A 19,486-nucleotide genomic window follows, 5' to 3' on the forward strand; every position below is an offset into this window, starting at 1 on the left:
CTAGAGCACTCGCCATGTGCCAAGCACTTCACACCCCTTCCCACGGTGGGATGACGGCGCCCAATGCAGATGAGGAAGCTGAGGCTCAGACAGAACCCAGGTCACCCAGCTGAGTAGTGGAGGACCCAAGAGCTCTGCATGACCCCTCCCCACCTCATCAGTCATCAGGCCAGGCGTGAGCACCTCCCACAGCTGGCCAGGTGGCCAGTAAGTACCAGTAAACTGGATCAGCAGCACGTGGAGTGGAGCCAACAGCCATGGGGCAGTGCTGCCCCATGGTTAGAGCATCGAGCCTGGCTTTCGATCCCAGCTCTGCTGCTAGCGCACCATGTGACCTTGGGCAAGTCACTGAATTGACCTCATGGGGGTGTGGGGAGGGTGAAATGCGTTCACATACGGGTTCAGTGCCTGGGACAGGGCCTGGCACAAGAAAGAGCCAGCTATTATTATATCACAGCCTCATTTGCTGCTTCGGTTCACACTGGCCCACGAGTCACATGATGCCTGCTTAAACCCCTCCCTAGATCCCACCTCCTGCCGGGGAAAGCCCAGGCAGTAAGGGCCTCCGGAAGTTCTCTGACCGTGACCCCAGCACTGCCCACCGTTTGCCCTGCAGTCCAGAGACACCCACCATCTCAGTTTCCCAGAGTGCACCATGCTGTTTCCAGCTGACACGCCTTTTCACTCGCCAGTCCCTCTACCTGGAGTGCCCTTCCCGGCTGTCCAGATCCCACCCCCAGGCAGAACTGAACTGTCCTGCTCTGTGGCCCACTGTGCCTCTACTAGGGCAGCTCTGGCCCTGAGGGGTGCTGTCGTTGCCCCTGTTCCTCAGGGGCAGCTCAGAGTCCTAGCCGAGTCCCCAGCCCCCCGCCCAGGGCCTGGCTTGGAGGCGGCTCCCTTGCCAGCTTGTCAAACAAATAACTTGAGGGACAAGATCAGAAAAGAAAAAAAAAGAAGCTTGGAGCTGACAAGAAGCACCATAAAATGACTGAGACTTAACATATTTCCAGGAAATACCCCTCCCAGGAGATGATTCTTATGTGTTGCTGATAAAAATAGGGTGTTTCCTCAATCTTTACAAGGGACCCACAGGGGCTTTCTTAAAATGTAACGTAAGATGTAGCTAATGGAAAGGAAGCTGAGATGCTGGAAATGGCAGATCATCTGTCAGGAGGCAGTTCTGTGATGACTCAGGCCTGTGTTGCTTGATAACTAGACCACCAGCCTATGCTACTGTGCTGGTACCCAGCACATAGTAGGTGTTCAGTGGAGGGAGAGAGGAAGGAAATAATGGAAAGAGAGAATTAGGGAGTGATAACATTAACCCTTGACTTTGGCCAGCGTGTGATGATTTATGGGTCATTTTTACCATATATCCTCACACGAATCCTATGAGACCAGAAGAACAGGGTTGCTTTAGCCCCTGGACAAAGAAACTGATGCACTGAAACCAACTCAGGCCAAGTTCAGAGTAAAGGGGGAACTGGGGGCCACAAAGGAATCTGGGGACCTCAGCAGTAGGAGACCCTGGACCATCTCTCGACAAGGCTCCACTCAGGTGGCAACACTCCAGTGACTTTATCTCTGGGTAGAATTGCCAGATACATACAGGATGCCCAGTTAAGTCTGAACTTCAGGCAAACAACGATATATAATTTTTTAGCACACATCCCAAATATGCCTCCCGCAAAATTCAGCTCCCTTACTCCAGGGTAGTCTTGGCACCACGGTAGTTGGGCGCAGCTGCTGGAAACCAGACAGAGATTCTTTCGGCTCTACCACAGCTTGAGGGAAAGGTCCCTCTTCCGAGACTCACCCCACATCCTTCTGAGAGTCCTCCAGGGGAGATCAACTAGAATATTTTGGCCTCTGAAAAGGTAAAACCCTTCGTATTGTGAGTGAGCGTGGGCTCTGGGGACGATTGTACCTGAGCACATCCCAGATCTGGTCCATACGGGCTGTGTGACCTGAGGCAGGCTGTTAATCTCTCTGAGCTTCCATTTCCCCATCTGGGAAATGAGGTTAACAACCCCAAGTTCTCTGGACTGTGGGGATGTAAGAGAGCCCAGCCTAGTCAGGAAACTTTAGTTCTGGTAACCTACCTAAGCAGCAGTGGCTTGTGCCTACCTAGAGCACCCTTCTCTGCTTGTAGGGTAACAGTCCTGGGATTTTCCAAGTCCATCCTCCCCACTCTTAGGCCACGTGGTATGAGAGACGTCGACCCCACACCCAGCGCCAGAGGATGGGTCTTGACCTAGGTCTGGCCAATCAGAGTGCGGCCGCATTTAGGCTACAGTGATTGGTTCAGGGATCCAAGCCAAGGAGGCTCTGTTCCGCCCTCGTTGGAGTGGCTGAGAAAGCAAAGGTGTCTTTCTGTTGAACCAGAGGGAGGAGGCTGGGCACTCAGGGCTGTCCGCCGCCATCCCCCCACTGAGAGGAAAGCTGCCAGGGATGGAGGTCAACACAGAGGAATGAGAAGAGCTGTGAGACGGGAGGACACGCTGCCTGGTGACATCTTTCAGGATTCTGGATTAAGCGTGCCCTGAAGTCAGAGACCCCTCGACTTTCAGTAAAGGAGATGATAAACTCCCTTAAACATGGTTCGGCAGGCTCCTGTCCATATAACTGAGAGAATTCTGAATGATATATGATCGACTGGTGTCTGGCTTGTCAACCTGTAGCCTGAGAATCTCTGGTGATTTACCCCCTACCCCGCCCCCCATGACATCTAGCATCCTGTTTCCATGGAAACGGACCAGAGCAGTGATCATCACTCTCTCCCTCCCTCCCACTTTTCTCCATATGCAGATGAAAAAGCATCCACACCAGGATTCTCCCTGGAACCTTCCCAGGTCCACACCCACCCAAGGGCCATTTCGGCTACAAGAAAATGACCCCAGATCCCCCAGCTCTGCAGCGACTGGACACAAAGATACAAAACAAACATGTCATGGAGCCTCTCCGCCACGCTGGCTCAGGGCCAGGCTCCAGGGACTCCTCAATGGCTCAGCCTCAGCCCTGCCCCACAGCATGCAGGCCTTGGAGCCGACAGACCTGTAGAGCCCAGGATAAAGCAGGGTGTAAAGTCAGCGGCAGAGCCAGGAGGATGCCCTAGGCCTGCTGGCACGTGGAGTGCTTCCCTGACCCAGAGATCACGCACACAGAGCCATGCAGGAGGGAGGCCGGCAGCAAAGGCTTCTGGAAACAGCCCAGTGGTGACTCTCTGATGCTGGTAACCACAGCGGGTCTGCTGGCGGGCGTGGGCCTCTGTGGAGCTTACACAGGTTGGTAATTGACTTTAGATTTCTCAACAGATCATGTGCACCCAGGTAGTGCTCCCAAGGCTCCAACCAGGACTTGGAGACATGGTGGGGCCACAGCTTTGGCCAAGAGCAGACAAAGAAACTCAGGCCCTAGGAGAGGCGTGTGGCAGACCCGGAGAGCTGCCCACCCAATACGCTTTCTCTCGTCTTCCAATCTTGCCTGGCCCCAGGGAACGATTCTTGGTTGATTTACCCAAATTCAATGATGTTTTCTATTTTCCTAGCTTCCCTTGCAGCTAAGGATGGCCATGAGATCCAGTTCTGGCCAAGCATGCTGGGACAGGGGAAGGATCTAGAAAAGAAAATGCTGTTTTCCAGATCCAAGTAGACAGGTGCGGCTGGCATAGCCCTGTCTCCCTTCATCCTTTCTGCCTTCAGTGTAGACACGATGCCCACAGCTTCAACAGCCACCTTGTGACCATGAGAGGAAGACCTGGAAAATCACAAGGACATCAGCCCCCACATCACAGAGCCATCACTGGTAACCACTGACCTCAGAACATCATGTTATGTCAGACAAAACACCCCAGGATTTGCACAAGTCACTGTTGGTCATATGTTCTGTTACTTGCAGCCAAATGCATCCCTGACAAATACAGCCAGCAAGTTACACAGAACCAGGATTTGGTCCCAGCCCATGGAGCCAAGCTGCCTGGATTCAACTCCTGACTCTGCTCCTTACCAGTCCATGACCTCGGGCAGGTCACTCCCTGTCCCTGTGCCTCATCTGTGAAATGGAACTGACCACAGTCCCTCCCTCGCAGAGCTGGTCTGAAGATGAAGCCAGATAATGCAGAGCATCGGGCCCAAGCTGAGTGCTCAGCAAACAGTAGATGCCCTTATTTTTATCACCTGGATAATGCCTAAGAGGATTCAATTCCCTTTGCTTTTTAAAGTCCCACTGATGGGGCACTTTGGACAATAGGAACTCTCAGCAAGCAGTCACAGAGGGGACACGTCTGCCTGATCTTCCTAGAAAGCTCTAGTCCAGGGATAAGGAACAATCCTTACTGACATTTTGTTTCCCGAGAGCCTGGAAGAGTCAGGCTGGAGAAACTGTTCCCCACGCACTCTCGGGAGAAGCTGTTTCCAGGGTGGGATAGATCCTGGTCCAGCCTCTCCTTCTCCCTCCCTGGCCAAGGTGCAGAGTTCCAGACATTACTGCTATTTGTGTTAATATTATTCACGATGATAGAAAGTCTTACAAGGAGTCCCCACTGTTCCGTGGACACAGCACATCTGCTTGTCATGAGCATTAATTCAGATCCTGGACACAGATCAGAGATGGAGCCCTCCCCATGCCTCTCCCCGTTCCTGCGGCTTCCAGAAGTGGGAGTCATGCTCTCCACTTGAAGCACTCCCAATGAGGGGCTCTGTGAGGGTCAAATGAACTAGACCCACTTGCATCAGGGCCACCTGGGCATTTGCGTATAATGCAGATTCCTAGGCCCTCCGTACCTGCTGGGTCTAGATCCCTTGGGTGAGGCCCAAGAATCTATATTTTAACATGTGCCCCAGTAATCCTGTCACTCTCTGAATTTTGAGGAGCACTAAGAAGGGGTCCAAGGCTGAACGTATGTTTGAGGACTGGGGAGGTTGCACATCCCTCGGCTGCTCCATTTTCTACACCGAGGTCCTTTCCAGGATACCATCATAGTCAGAAGCTTTCAAGGGACATCAGACTCAAGGCCATTACTGTGCCCTGCACTCTTCCAAGGCGGGGCCCACACCAGCCATGCCCTTGGCAAGGGCTCTGGCTCAGCCTCATTCTGGAAAGGTCCCTACAGCCCAGCCCTAGAGCCCTGGCTCAACCCCACCACAGACACCAGTCATCAGAATTCTTGGGGAAGGTTTTAACAGACGCACCCAGGCCCCTCCCCACAGACGTCAACGGCCACTTCATGTTGTTGGTTAGGGGAGGTGGTAGTATTACCAGCTTGACGCAGCAAGGGAGATATACAGATAAAGAAAACCTCAAGTTCAACAAGAACGTCATTGAATATTTCCCTGCCTCCTCATGGACTATAATGCAGAAAAGCGTAGCTTAAACAAGACAGTGAGGTAGGTTCCCCTATTACCCATGGATTAGTGGGACTTTGTCACACACTGGAAGAGAGTCTCTAGTGAGGTGCCACAGGGCTCACTGTCCTGGGCTGATCAAACACAGGAAATAAATGTAGTGAGTGACTGAATCAAGACTCCAAGATATCACTATAAGGTGAAATTAATAACAATAAATGCAAAGTTTGGTATTTGTGGTTTAAAAAAAAGATCAACTGTGTTTAGTTCCAGGGTGGGAGAGACCTGGCTTGGAAAGTGAGCACGACCCAGGGGTGGTAGGTAGCACAGCCCCTCACAGGTCACCATGATCCCACATGACCCTGGGGCAAGGGCAGTCCCTTCTCTCCCCCCATAAGTCATCATTGGAAAGTTGGGGTCCTGCTCCCCAGCCAGGGACCAAGACAGCCTGAAGTATGTCCAGCAGGTGAGGCCACCCACCTGTCCTTTGACACATGATGGGAGATGCTGGGGAGACTCAGGGAGGATATGAGCCGCTTTCCAATTAGTGAAGGCTGCCATGAGTCTGCGGGGAGGCACCTGCCCACGCGCTCCAGGCCCCTCTGTGTGATCAGGCCACTGCCCCCGTCTCTGGCTTCATCTCTCAGCACCCACCCATGCCCCAGATTCCTGGGCTCTGACAGACACCCTCCCCCACCCCCTGCCTGGTCAGCTCTTGCACACACCCCTCCCCACCCCGCCCCCGGCCCGGCCTCTCTTCCTCAGGAAGCCGTATACTAACCCTCCCCCGCCATCTAAATCAGGCCCCCATTCCACACCCTCATGGCCCTTCTATACTTCTTTGCAACAACATTGGTCCCAATTTCGAAGTTATTTAGAACTTTATTATCTGTTTTGTATCCATTTTCTAAATCGGGAGCTCCATGAAATCACAGCAGCATCTGTCTTGTTCCTCTCGTGTCCCCACTGCACAGCACCTGGCGTGTAGTAGGTGCTCCATAAATGCTGATTTTGTGAATGAGTAAGTGAATGAATGGTCCCATCAGGTGGGAGCTACCGGAAGACAAATTTCAGCTTCGTGAAAGAACTTCCTAGCACATTAGGCTGTCCCAGTTTGCAATCGGCTGCCTTGTGAGTTGCCCCCAGTGGCAGCACACAAGCAGGGGCCGAATGGATGTGGAGGTGAAGGCTCTGACCTCTAAGGAACCTTCCAGTACAGGGGTACAGAACCTCCATCGCTTGAAGAGGGAGCCAGTAATTTGGGGAAGAGGAGGAGCAGGAAGGAAGAAATCAGCCTCGGGATGACAGGCCGGTTACTCGGGAAACAGGACATTTATAGCTGCGAGCTTGGGTGGGACTGGGGGGGGCGGGGTTGGGCTCTGGAGTCCAGGCTTGTGGCTTCCCATCCTGCCCTCTGCACCCACACCATCCCTAGGCACAAAGGACAGGAAGGACCCAGGACAGGGGTAGGTCTGGGTCACCAGAGCTCCCAGCATCCCACACGGGGCTGTTCGTGACTCACAAAATGTCTTCATTGAACCCGCCCCCTAAGCCAGGACTGGCTACGTAATTTGCAGGGCCCAGTGCTAAGCGAAAACGTAGGGCCGCTTGTTCAAAACGTATTAAGAGTTTCAAAATGGTGAAAGCAGAGCATTAAAGCAAGCATGGGGCCCTAGGGGACTCCATATGCACCCAGCCCTCCCTGACTCCCAGGAGGATGCTGGCCAGTGGACCCCACCCCAAGGACCAAGAGAAGACATCAAACGGAGACCTCGCCACAGTGCTGAAGCCAGGCCAGCTCCTCACTCTGCCCAGCTTAGATCTTCCTTGTCTTTATTTATAAATATGAGCAGACGGCGAGGGGGAGTCACTAAGCAATAGAGGAGACTCTTCAAGTCAAAAGGGCGGAGTGGGGGCACCTCCTTGGCGGTCCAATGGTTAAGAATCTGCCTTCCAACGCAGGGGACGCCGGTTCAACTCCTGGTCCGGGAAGATCCCACATGCTGCGGGGCAACTGAGCCCAAGCTCTAGAGCCCACAAGCCACAATTACTGAGCCCATGCGCCGCAACTACTGAAGCCAATGTGCTCTGGGGTCCGTGTGCCACAACTACTGAGCCCACAGGCTGCAATACTGAAGCCCGTGTGCCTAGAGCCCGTGCTCCGCAACAAGAGAAGCCACCGCAATGAGAAGCCTGCGCACCGCGAAGGAGAGTAGCCCCTGCTCACTGCAACTAGAGAAAGCCCGTGCACAGCAACGAAGACCCAGCACAGCCAAAATAAATAAATAAATAAATCATGCAGTACTGACTTAAAAAAAAAGACTTCCCTGAAACAGGAGTTAAGAAAAATTATCCTAAAACATGGAAATACAGCAAAGGGAGGGCAGTATTTCTCACAATGTCATTTAGAGCATTATTTAACAGACCTATCTAAGGATTATTTCATCATCTAGGGGAATATACCTTTGTTTAATTCACTCTTTACCATTAATTAACAATTTGGCTGCTGTGCAATTACATGTAAACTCAGAAATATTTGTAAGTGATTTCTGAGAGGGAAGACAGCAGAAGCAAAAAGAACTACAATCCTGCAGACTGTGGAACAAAAACCACATTCACAGAAAGACAGACAAGATGAAAAGGCAGAGGGCTATGTACCAGATGAAGGAACAAGATAAAACCCCAAAAAACAACTAAATGAAGTGGAGATAGGCAACCTTCCAGAAAAAGAATTCAGAATAATGATAGTGAAGATGATCCAGGACCTCAGAAAAAGAATAGAGGCAAAGATCGAGAAGATGCAAGAAATGTTTAACAAACACCTAGAAGAATTAAAGAACAAACAAACAGAGATGAACAATACAATAACTGAAATGAAAACTACACTAGAAGGAATCAATAGCAGAATAACTGAGGCAGAAGAACGGGTAAGTGACCTGGAAGACAGAATGGTGGAATTCACTGCTGCGGAAGAGAATAAAGAAAAAAGAATGAAAAGAAATGAAGACAGCCTAAGAGACCTCTGGGACAACATTAAACGCAACAACGTTTGCATTATAGGGGTCCCAGAAGGAGAGAGAGATAGAAAGGACGAGAGAAAATATTTGAAGAGATTATATTCAAAAACTTCCCTAACGTGGAAAAGGAAATAGCCACCCAAGTCCAGGAAACGCAGCGAGTCCCATACAGGATAAACCCAAGGAGAAACACGCCGAGACACATAGTAATCAAACTGGCGAAAATTAAAGACAAAGTATTGAAAGCAGCAAGGGAAAAACGACAAATAACATACAAGGGAACTCCCATAAGGTTAACAGCTGATTTCTCAGCAGAAACTCTACAAGCCAGAAGGGAGTGACATGATATACTTAAAGTGATGAAAGGGAAGAACCTACAACCAAGATTACTCTACCTGGCAAGGATCTCATTCAGATTCAATGGAGAAATCAAAAGCTTTACAGACAAGCAGAAGCTAAGAGGATTCAGTACCACTGAACCAGCTCTACAACAAATGCTAAAGGAACTTCTCTAAGTGGGAAACACAAGAGAAGCAAAGGACCTACAAAAACAAGTCCAAAACAATTAAGAAAATGGTCATAGGAACATACATATTGATAATTACCTTAAACGTGAATGGATTAAATGCTCCAACCAAAAGACACAGGCTTGCTGAATGGATACAAAAATAAGATTCGTATATATGCTGTCTACAAGAGACCCACTTCAGACCTAGGGACACATACAGACTGAAAGCGAGGGGATGGAAAAAGATATTCCATGCAAATGGAAATCAAAAGAAAGCTGGAGTAGCAATACTCATATCAGATAAAATAGACTTTAAAATAAAGAATGTTACAAGAGACAAGGAAGGACACTACATAATGATCAAGGGATCGATCCAAGAAGAAGATAAAACAATTATAAATATATATGCACCCAACATAGTAGCACCTCAATACATAAGGCAACTGCTAGCAGCTATAAAAGAGGAAATTGACAGTAACACAATAATAGTGGGGGACTTTAACACCTCACTTACCCCAATGGACAGATCATCCAAAATGAAAATAAATAAGGAAACAGAAGCTTTAAATGACACAATAGACCAGATAGATTTAATTGATATTTATGGGACATTCCATCCAAAAACAGCAGATTACACTTTCTTCTCAAACGTGCACAGAACATTCTCCAGGATAGATCACATCTTGGGTCACAAATCAAGCCTCAGTAAATTTAAGAAAATTGAAATCATATCAAGCATCTTTTCTGGCCACAACGCTATGAGATCAGAAATGAATTACAGAGAAAAAAATGTAAAAAACACAAACACATGGAGGCTAAACAATACATTACTAAATAACCAAGAGATCACTGAAGAAATCAAAGAGGAAGTCAAAAACTACCTAGAGACAAATGACAATGAAAACATGATGATCCAAAACCTATGGGATGCAGCAAAAGCAGTTCTAAGAGGGAAGTTTATAGCTATACAAGCCTACCTCAAGAAACAAGAAAAATCTCAAATAAACAATCTAACCTTACACCTAAAGGAACTAGAGAAAGAAGAACAAACAAAACCCAAAGTTAGCAGAAGGAAAGAAATCATAAAGATCAGAGCAGAAATAAATGAAATAGAAACAAAGAAAACAATAGCAAAGATCAATAAAACTAAAAGCTGGTTCTTTGAGAAGATAAACAAAATTGATAAACCATTTGCCAGACTCATCAAGAAAAAGATGGAGAGGACTCAAATCAATAAACTTAGAAATGAAAAAGGAGAAGTTACAACAGACACTGCAGAAATACAAAGCATCCTAAGAGACTGCTACAAGCAACTCTATGCCAATAAAATGGACAACCTGGAAGAATTGGACAAATTCTTAGAAAGGTATAACCTTCCAAGACTGAACCAGGAAGAAATAGAAAATATGAACAGACCAATCACAAGTAATGAAATTGAAACTGTGATTAAAAATCTTCCAACAAACAAAAGTCCAGGACCAGATAGCTTCACAGGTGAATTCTATCAAACATGTAAGTGATTTCTGCCCAATATGAAAGATAACCCCAAAGGTTATGTTTTATGACCTTATAAGGCTGTTAACCAGCTTTGATTCTAACTGCCTCTTATCCCCACATTTTTTCTCCAGTGCCTGTCTTCCTAATTCTGCTGATTACCATCCTGCTTGTTCCTCATTAATGAGTTGAATAAATCTGTGATACAGGTTCCTTCTAAGATTTGTGTGAGGGTAATTTTTTTTTAACTTTTTGGAAATTACACTTTGACTTTAGGATCAGGAAAGGACTTTTAAGAAGGCTGACTTGTATCTATAAAGAGATACGAGCGAATAATGCATCCATTAAAATAAGCTGCTCTGAAAAATAAATTCAAGAGCCAGAAGCAATCCTGGGAATTAAAAAGACACAGAGGAGAGGAACGCTTCCATTAGGGGCAGTAAATGGAGAAAAGGACATCGTTAGTGATTCAAAAGGCCGAGTCAAGGAATTCTCTCCAAGTACAGATGAAATCTGTGAGAGAAATGAGGAAAAATGCAGAGAATAGAGGAGGGAAATAACCGCTTACTGGGAATTCCAGGAGAGAGCAGAGAAGGATGGGCAATCACCAAAGAAGATACAGAAGATTTTTTTTTCTGACTTGAAGGAATACATGAGTCTTGAGTTCCAAAAGGCCCCACAGGGAGCAGTTCTTCACTTACACCTGCCCTTGTGAAATCTCTGAATTCTGAAGGTGAGGAGAAAACCTACAAGCTTCTAGCAAGGAAAAAGCAGGCTGTCTCCCAAGAAAAAAGAACCAGATCTATAGTGGCCTCAGCTGCAATACTATGGTGTTGATTTGGCTGGTATCATGGGCAGGGTTCTGAGGGAGAAAAACTATGACTCTAGAACAGTACAGACAAAAACTGCCCTTCACCCACAAAGATCAAAGGAATATATGTTTGGACAGGCAAGACTGAAAGATGACACTATCCAAACACCTTTTCTTTTTAAAAAAAACTACTTAAGGATGTCCTCCAGCCAAACCAAAATGAGAATGAAGAATTTGACAAACGGGTGACACATCTCCCAGCACAGGAATCCCAGCATTAACCTCTAGTTTGGTCTAAATCATCGCTGATAATGTGGTTGTGAAACTGAATACAGCTCTGAGGAAAGGATACTCAGAAGAGCTGCCACATTTTAAAGAACACCAGTGAGTGAACCACTGCCCTTCAGGACTCATCTGTGGAATTCAGCATATACTTGGTGCTAGCAATTCCCCATCTCAGCCATGTGCCTGGCCACCCTCCCTGCCCCTTCTCAAGGGCATCACACACGTATGCTGGCATGCACACATATGCAAATGTACATGCTCTCACAGATACTGACACGTGTATACATTCACACACACACTCGTGGGCCTCCAGCCTTTTTGTCTCCCCCCTTCTCACCTCTGCCATATTGACCATTACTGGGCATGGTTAACACCTGCTCATCCTTCAGCTCTTATGTGTGTGTCACCTCCTCAGGCAAGTCCTCAAGCTCCCGAGCCTGCAGCCCGGCCCAGAAATGCTCTCAGAAAATCATAACATTTTCCCAGAGCTCTGGTCTCAGCGTGTGGCACGTTCACCCATGTGGCTGCTGGATGCCTCTTTCCAGACGATAGTTGGGAAGGACAAGGCCTATGTCTGGGTTTGCCATCCTCCATACCCCACATCAAGGACAGTGCTGACCCTTAGTAGGAGCTCAGTCAACCCCTGGCTGTTGGATGAATGTGTGAATGGGCCACCAGCCTGGTTTGACCCAGGAAAGCAAGGACAAGGCACAGAGCAGAGTCCAAAATGCTCCAAACAAGCTGAGTTGTCACCTGGCCTCTCTCTGACTGTAGCTTAAGTCTTGGCAGAAATAACCACAGTTTGGAGTCAGACAGTACTTGAGTCTGTGCTGGATCTCTGACTTGCCGAGTGATCTAGATTGATATAATAATAATAATAGCTGCGATTTCCCTGGTGGTCCAGTGGTTAAGACTCCATGCTCCCAGTGCAGGGGGCCCAGGTTCGATCCCTGGTAAGGGAACTAGAACCCGCATGCCGCAACTAAAGATCCCACATGCCTCAACTAAAGATCCTGCACGCGGCAACGGAGCTCCCGTGTGCACAGCCAAAAAAACAAATAAATATTTTAAATAATAATAGCTAACATTTATTGGGTGTTCACTTTGATGTAGCTACTATTCATTATATTATCTCCATTTCACAGATGAGGAAACTGAGGCTTAGAGAGGTTAAGTGGCTTTCTCAAGGTCGTAGTTAGTATAAAACAGACCCAGTATCAGCTGACAGTGCAGGAAGACACATGATTTACCCGAATGGGGAGGTATGAATGTCTGTCTGTCCAGGCCATTCAAGGAAGGGACATAATTCCTTTCTTTGCAGGCATCCAGGAAGGACCCAGACAATACCACACAGCTTCATCAATATTACCAAGAAGCCCCAGGGATTATTCAAATTATGTCTGGCATGTACCAGAGGCTAGGACCTACCCTGCCATGACAATGAAGAAATCCAGTCGGTTCCATGTGTCCCCAAGGTAGCACTTCTTGCCAAAAATGCCCAGGGCCACCATCTTGAGCACCATTTCCATGGCAAAGAAGACAAAGATGAAGTCATCAAAGACCTGCAGGGGCAGGAGGAAGGGAAGAAGCAAGGGACAGCATGAGGCTCTGGAGCAGGACCCAGGGTCAGAGCCATGCTGCGAGGTGTGAACGTGGGCACGGACACGAGGGGCCAGGGAAAGACCTGGAAACTTCCTCTCCTAGGCAGGGAGAGAACCTCAGAGATCCTCATCCAATGGAGTCATTTCACAGACGAGGAGACTGAGGCCCAGAATGGGGAATGAGCTTGCCCAGGGTCATCCAGCCCACTCTATTTGTTCCCTAAACGCAAGCGTAATGACAAGGGACCCAGATGGGAGTGGGGCAAAGGGGGTCTACCTGATAATCGCCATGCCCTGGGCTAGACACTTGACCTCTTCGATTCTCACAATGACCCCATGAATGCTCCCATTTTACAGATGAGGAAACTGGAGGCCAGATTGTTTAAGTGACTTGCCACAGGTCACACAGCAGTGAATGGCAGACCAGAAATGACACTCGGGTCTATCTGACTCCAAAACCTACATGGAAGGAGCTTTCTCAAGACAGGCCTGACACCCCAGTGGGCACAGGTCTCAGTGCTGCCTTCTTCCGCTCAGAAGGAGGCTCCCAGTATGTCCCTAGTCATGGGCTCAGGTGAGTGTATATTTCCTGAGGACGGGGCCTGGGTGGACTTCCTCTTCCCAAGATCAATGAGGGCTACAGTCAATTCAACAAGTGGGTGCTGAGCACCTTCTGTGGGCAGCACACAGGCTGGGTGCTGGGGACACAGAGGCGAGTGCTCGGTAAACTCACCACCTGGTAGGGAAGCCAGCCTAGTATCCACCGAGGCTAACTGGTTCTCACTCTACCCAGGGCCCTGGGGCTCGCTGAGGAGCATGTTACCCACTTGGACCCCAGACCCACCCCAGAGATTCTAATTCTACCGGTTTGGGATGGGTCAGGGGTCTGGATCTTTGACTAGTGCCCCAAGGGAACCTGAGGCTTTGGGCTGCTTGGAAACTGCTGAGTCCTGTGGGAACACAGGAAGCAGAGGGCAATTCCTCCCAGGAGGAATCTGACTTTCTCAGGGAGACAGAATTGGATGTTTACACATCTGTAAAATGGGTATAAACCTAACACCCTGCACTATGGGTATACATGTGCCACAGGGGCCAAACGTCAGGCTTCCACCTGGAACTATGGGTGTACGTGTGCCACAGGGACCAAACGTCAGGCCTCCATCTGGAACCTCGGTGAGATGAGAACAGGAGAGGTCCAGGAGGCCACTCCTAAAGGCATAGACAGAGTTATGGAGCTTGGCCTTTATTCCATGAGCACTGGGAGCAAAAGGCAGGCTTTCTGCAGGGAGAGTCCAGTCACTTGTGCTTTACTGGATGGGGGGTAGGGGTGGGGAGAACAGGAGGAAGCTGACGGTGGGAGATAAAGGGCGCGTGGACTAGGGCAGAGACCTCGAGATAGAGAGGATGGAAGGGAAATGGGTAAGACCAGCTGGGAGTGAGGAAGAAGAGGACAAGAGAGAGGGCAGGCCACGTGGTGAAGATGTGGCTGGGCAGGGTGGGGCGGGGCATGGCGAGAATGGGCGGGGCATGGCGAGAATGGGCGGGGCATGGCATGGCAGGAGGGGCGGGGCATGGCAGCCGGCCTCACCTGTAGGATCTTGCAGCGTTCTGACAGGCAGTCCATGTCGTCGCACGGCTGGTACATGCCAAGTGTCACGCAGTTCAGCAGGATCACCAGCATGCTGATACATTCAAACCACGTGCACACAAGTCAAGGACAAAACCGCTGGGGGACCGTGTGCACCACCCACCACAAACACAGGGCCACCCCATTTCCCTACAGGTGCCTCCCCTGATGGGTCAACGCCCACATTTTCAAAGACCTTGGAGGCCTTGGAGCCGGCCCACCCCTCTCACAACAGACAGGGCCACATGTGCCCAATCCGCCAGGGAACCCAAACCCCACCAAGCCACCGCCTTGCCCCAGCCTGGGAGTTCCCCTCAGACCCAGAAAGGGAGAGGTCCCCAGAGGCCCAGCTGGCGAGCCATCTCCGGACCACCCCAGCCGCCCTGTCTCTGACCACCTCCCTCTGACTGTCTTTGCCTCCCTTCTCTGACCATCCTTCGTCTCCACAACCCACGGCCCCGCCATCTCTGCCCGACCCCTGGAGCTGAAGCCTGCAGAGGGCCCGCCCAGTGTGGCTGAGATTGGCTGGACACCCTGTCCTTCTCTCCTCTCCTGTGGCTGCGTTACAACTCATGACCAGACTCAGGCACGTCTTGCCTAGGCCCTCCCCAGTCCCTGCACCAGGCGGGGTGGGGCTCAGCCGCCTCGGGCCTGTCCGGGCAGAAGGTCTCCTGCAGCCACCAGCCTTGGGCAGGGCCTCAGGGGCACATGCTTGGACCCAGACGAGTGGGCTCCCCAGGCCAGGCCGCTCTCCTCACTAACACCCTCCTCCTTCCTGACTGGCTCCTGCCCAGTCTTAGAACACAGCCCACTGATGTTCAGCCCCACCCCTCCCAATCCACCTAGAGTCCTAGAACCAGGGGGGCCAGAGCTCGAAGGGACCTGAGGGCCTGGGTCATTCATAAGTTACCTTGCTGATATGCTCATGGTCTTTATCGACTACTAGAACCGACATTCCAGGGGGACGGGGGGTTACATTCACAGCCCTGACAGGGACAGGCATCTAGGAGGAGTTCAGTAAATGTCTGTTGTGATTCAGTCAATCTCTCTAGGCGCTGCCCACTCTGACGCCCAAGATTCTTGAGTGTCCTCAAATGAAAGCCCTGGACCATCAATTTCAAAGCCCTTGCCCTGAGCTCAGATGTAGCTATGGAGGCCAGACCCCTAGCCAGACCCCATCCAGTGCAGGGGGCGGGGCGTACCTCTTGCCTGATGGAAGACTGACCTGGTTTCCTTGGCAACGAACTCCCTCCCATCCCCGGCCCTTGCTCACCTTGGGATGCTGCCTTCCCTCCCGCCTTCCCCTCAGACCCTCCTCGCCCCAGCCGTGCTCCTTCCTGCCCCCCCCCAAACCTCTGTCACTCTCCTGCCACAGCCTGTAATTAACGTCAGTCGCTGCCAGGGCCCCCTTCTAGCCTGAGCGTCGCTCCAGCAGCAGCTTCATCATTAATTAAGTTTTTTGAAGTTCAAAAGTTCTAATTACCAGCGAACGTCCCCCACCCCCTTGCCTTTCCCCCCTGCCTGTTGTGCTCGCTCTCCTTCCAGCCACCTCTTCTGCTCCCTCTGCCCTTCCCGCCAGTTTCATGTTCAAAGTGCACTTGGCAGGTGTCTTCCTGGCACTCCCACTTCTTCCTCACCAAGGCCCTGAGCAGTGGAGGTCAGCAGGCCCATTTTACAGATGAGGAAAACTGAGACTTAGAGAAACAAGGGGCCTCTCCTAGGTCACACAGCTGGAAATCACTGGTGCTGAGGTTCACACCAGGCCTGCTCTCCCCTGTAACGGAGGGCCCATCTCTGCCTGTGTCTTCACCACCCCTCCCTGAGGCCCCAGCCCATCCTCAGCGTCTCTCACCTGGACCCTGCACAGTCTCCCCGATAGCTTCCAGCTCTGGTCTCTGCCCCTCCAATCTGCCCTGCACACAATCCCCAGGCGCTTGCTGTGTGGCCAACACTATCCGAGCTCTTTGCAAGTGTCACCTCATTTAATCCTCCAGCACTGTTATAAGCCCCATTTACAAGCGAGGAAACTGAGTCACAAAAGGGAACACAATTTGCCCAAGGACCCCAGCTGGGAAAAGGCAGAGCTGGGATACAAAACCAGAGCCTGCTTTCCTTGCCCCCAAGCTATTTCATCTCCGCCAGATTCCTGTGTCTGAAGCACAGCTCTGAGGCTACCTCTCCCCTGTTCAGAAAGCTTCCATGGCTCTCCATCACCTTCCCTGGTCTGACACTCAAGGCCTCCTGCTTTCTGACCTCACTGAACTCTTCTGGCCTTACCTCCCACCAGCCTTCGCATGCATTGCACTTCTTGCTGTCCCCAAGCATACGCTTTGCATGTATTTTCTTCTACCATCTTTACTAGGCAAACTCCTACTCATCCTTCAGGTGACAGCCCAGGTCATTTGTCACCTCTTCTTGAAGCTGCCCTTGAAGCACCTTTCCCCACGCACAGAGCGGTGGCTCAGCGCCCTCTCCGGAAGTGCTCACACCCACCTGGTCTAGCTCGTATCACAGTAATGAACTTGGCACTGATCACGACTACTGTATGCCAGGCCCCTAAGGGCATGGCCCCAACGCTCATCACAGCCCACTGGGGCAGGTGGAGAAACGGTCTGGAGAGCTGGAGTGACCTGTCCAAGGTCACACAGTCAGTAAGGTCTGACTTAGTGGTGCGGGAGCCGCCGCCACGGGGGTGCCTCTGTGGCTCATCCCTCGAAGGGGCTTCACCTCTAGATTGCTCAGCTTCAGACACTCAGAGACGGACAGTCTCAGCCCTGCCCCGAGGCGCTGGGGGAAATCCCAGGTGGCACAGCCTGGGCCCTTTCCAGGAGCCCATGAGGCTCAGAAGTCAGGCCAGAGCTGGCATCGCTGCCCGTGGTTCCTGACACGCTCGCCACTGGCTTGGGGATCAAAGGCACCAGCCCTCCTTGAAGTTAAACCAGACCGCATGGTGCGGGATCGGAGAACGTCAGAGGGAGTAAAGGTCGCGGGCTGAGCAACGTGGTGGCCTGGCCCAACGCCCAGTGTTGCCATCATTAGTCACAAGCACGGAGGAGCTCCAAAAGCCATCAGGCAAAGCTCCGGGGCTCTGGGACAATGTGAGGGAGGACAGAGGCCCAGAGAGGGCGGTAAGGGATTCCGGGGAACAGCGCAGGCGGGGGACCTGAGTACCAGCTCCGCAAGGGCAGTGGCTTGCTTGTCAACGGCCCTGCGTTACCTCCCACAGCGAGGCTCAGGGCCCCTGTCTGGCACCTGAGGCTCTGCAGTTAGGACCCTGCCCCCTTGCCCACTTCGTCACCCAGACTTGCATCCCTCTCTGGGTGACCTTTGTCACAGAACAACCCCATCCAGGTCCTCAGAGAGCCCCTGACCCCAGCCCCCACTGCACAGAGGGGACACAGAGGGGCAGAGAGCATCCAGCAACACGGCGAGCCTGGATCAGAAGTGACCCTCTGACAGGAGACTCCCCGCCCGCAGGGGTCCGTGAGTCACGGCTGGATTCCAAACCCTACCCAAAAATCTGCGTGTGTAGCAGCCACTAGGCACAGGTCCCCACTCCCCTCCCAGCTCCACCCCTGCCCCCATCTCAGCCCCACCTCCTGCCAGCCCCGCCTTAGGACCAGGCCCATCTCCCCGCACCCCCTGCTCTGCTCTCAGTGCCTCCTATGGCCCTCAGAACTGGGGCCTCAGAGCCCAGCAGTGAATTAATGCGCACCTACTGAGCCCCTGCTGTGTGCCCAGCACCAGGTTAACGACAGGATCATGGTAACGATGGCAAACACATCTCAAGTGCTCTTGAGTGTTTGTCTGCCAAGGAGCTTTCTCATCAAACAGCACGTATTATCTCATTTAAACCTTACATGCCAGTCCAGGCCCTCTTCCCAGGGCCCAAGAACACAGAGCCCATGTAGCCATGGACTGAGGCCCGGGGCTTGTCATCTGTGTGCAACAGGGGAAGGCCCGGTCCTTGTCAACCTCTTCCAGAACAGGGTCCAGAGTTTCCCATTCTTTGGCTTTGGGGGGAAAATAAAAAAGCCACCTCACCAGCAAAGGACTGAAAATCCCAGGCTGCTGTTATCTGCAGTTTACTTAACATGACCTTGAGTAAGAATAAGAGATTCCTTCACAAACCCTTTAGACAATGGCTGTCTTCCAAGTGCTGAACGTTCGCTCACAGCCTTTAAATACAATCAATCAATTCAGGCCTGGCAACGCGGAGAGTCGCCCTGCAACTTCAGCCAACTCCCCCCAGCTGGCAGGTACGACTGTTACCCCCATTTTACAGATAAGGAAACTGAGGCACCAGTGCTGGCTCCAGGGCTCCAGCCACAGCCACCCAGGGTCACATGGCTGGTACGTGGCAAGGGCAGGATTTGAACCTGCTTCTGTTGACTCCAAACCCCCTGTTCTCGGCCACATGCTCTCTGGCCCCAAGCACAGGGCCTGGACTGGCATGTGCTCTGTGGAGTATTTGCTTTTCCCTTCTCGCCCACACTGGCTCCTCCCGACTGGGCCTGGGTCAGCAGTGCGGGGTCAGGAAGGGGGACAGTCCACCCCCGCCATGGCTGGGAAGGAAGGACCTGTGTGCAGGAGATGGCAGGAGGGGAAGCCAGTGAGGAGAGGGTGCTGGCCTCAAGGCCCCCAGTAAGAGCCGAGCTAGATCAGTACCATCTCCACCCCATGCCTGGCTGCTGTCTTAAGAAGGCCGGGGTGTGATCTGGGAGGACAGGGTCACCAGGGAAGCCACAATGCCGGGGGCCCCCTCAAACCTGCCACTTCCCAAAGAGAAGAACGACCAGCT

The 19,486-nt window shown here is 51.3% G+C and overlaps 1 protein-coding gene across 1 annotated transcript in view; it reads right to left on the bottom strand.

The window, feature by feature from the left end:
- Window positions 1-19,486, bottom strand: part of CACNA1I (calcium voltage-gated channel subunit alpha1 I) — a 103,187-nt gene that overhangs the window by 70,490 nt on the left and 13,211 nt on the right. The window contains exons 2-3 of the mRNA XM_060167156.1: window positions 14,647-14,758; window positions 12,886-13,019 (exon numbers count right to left, since the gene is read on the bottom strand). Coding sequence (XP_060023139.1) covers window positions 12,886-13,019; window positions 14,647-14,758 — 246 coding nt within the window. The remainder of the gene's footprint in view (window positions 1-12,885; window positions 13,020-14,646; window positions 14,759-19,486) is intronic.

Source organism: Lagenorhynchus albirostris, chromosome 11, assembly GCF_949774975.1.
Source record: "Lagenorhynchus albirostris chromosome 11, mLagAlb1.1, whole genome shotgun sequence".
In the NCBI taxonomy this organism is placed as follows: domain Eukaryota; kingdom Metazoa; phylum Chordata; class Mammalia; order Artiodactyla; family Delphinidae; genus Lagenorhynchus; species Lagenorhynchus albirostris.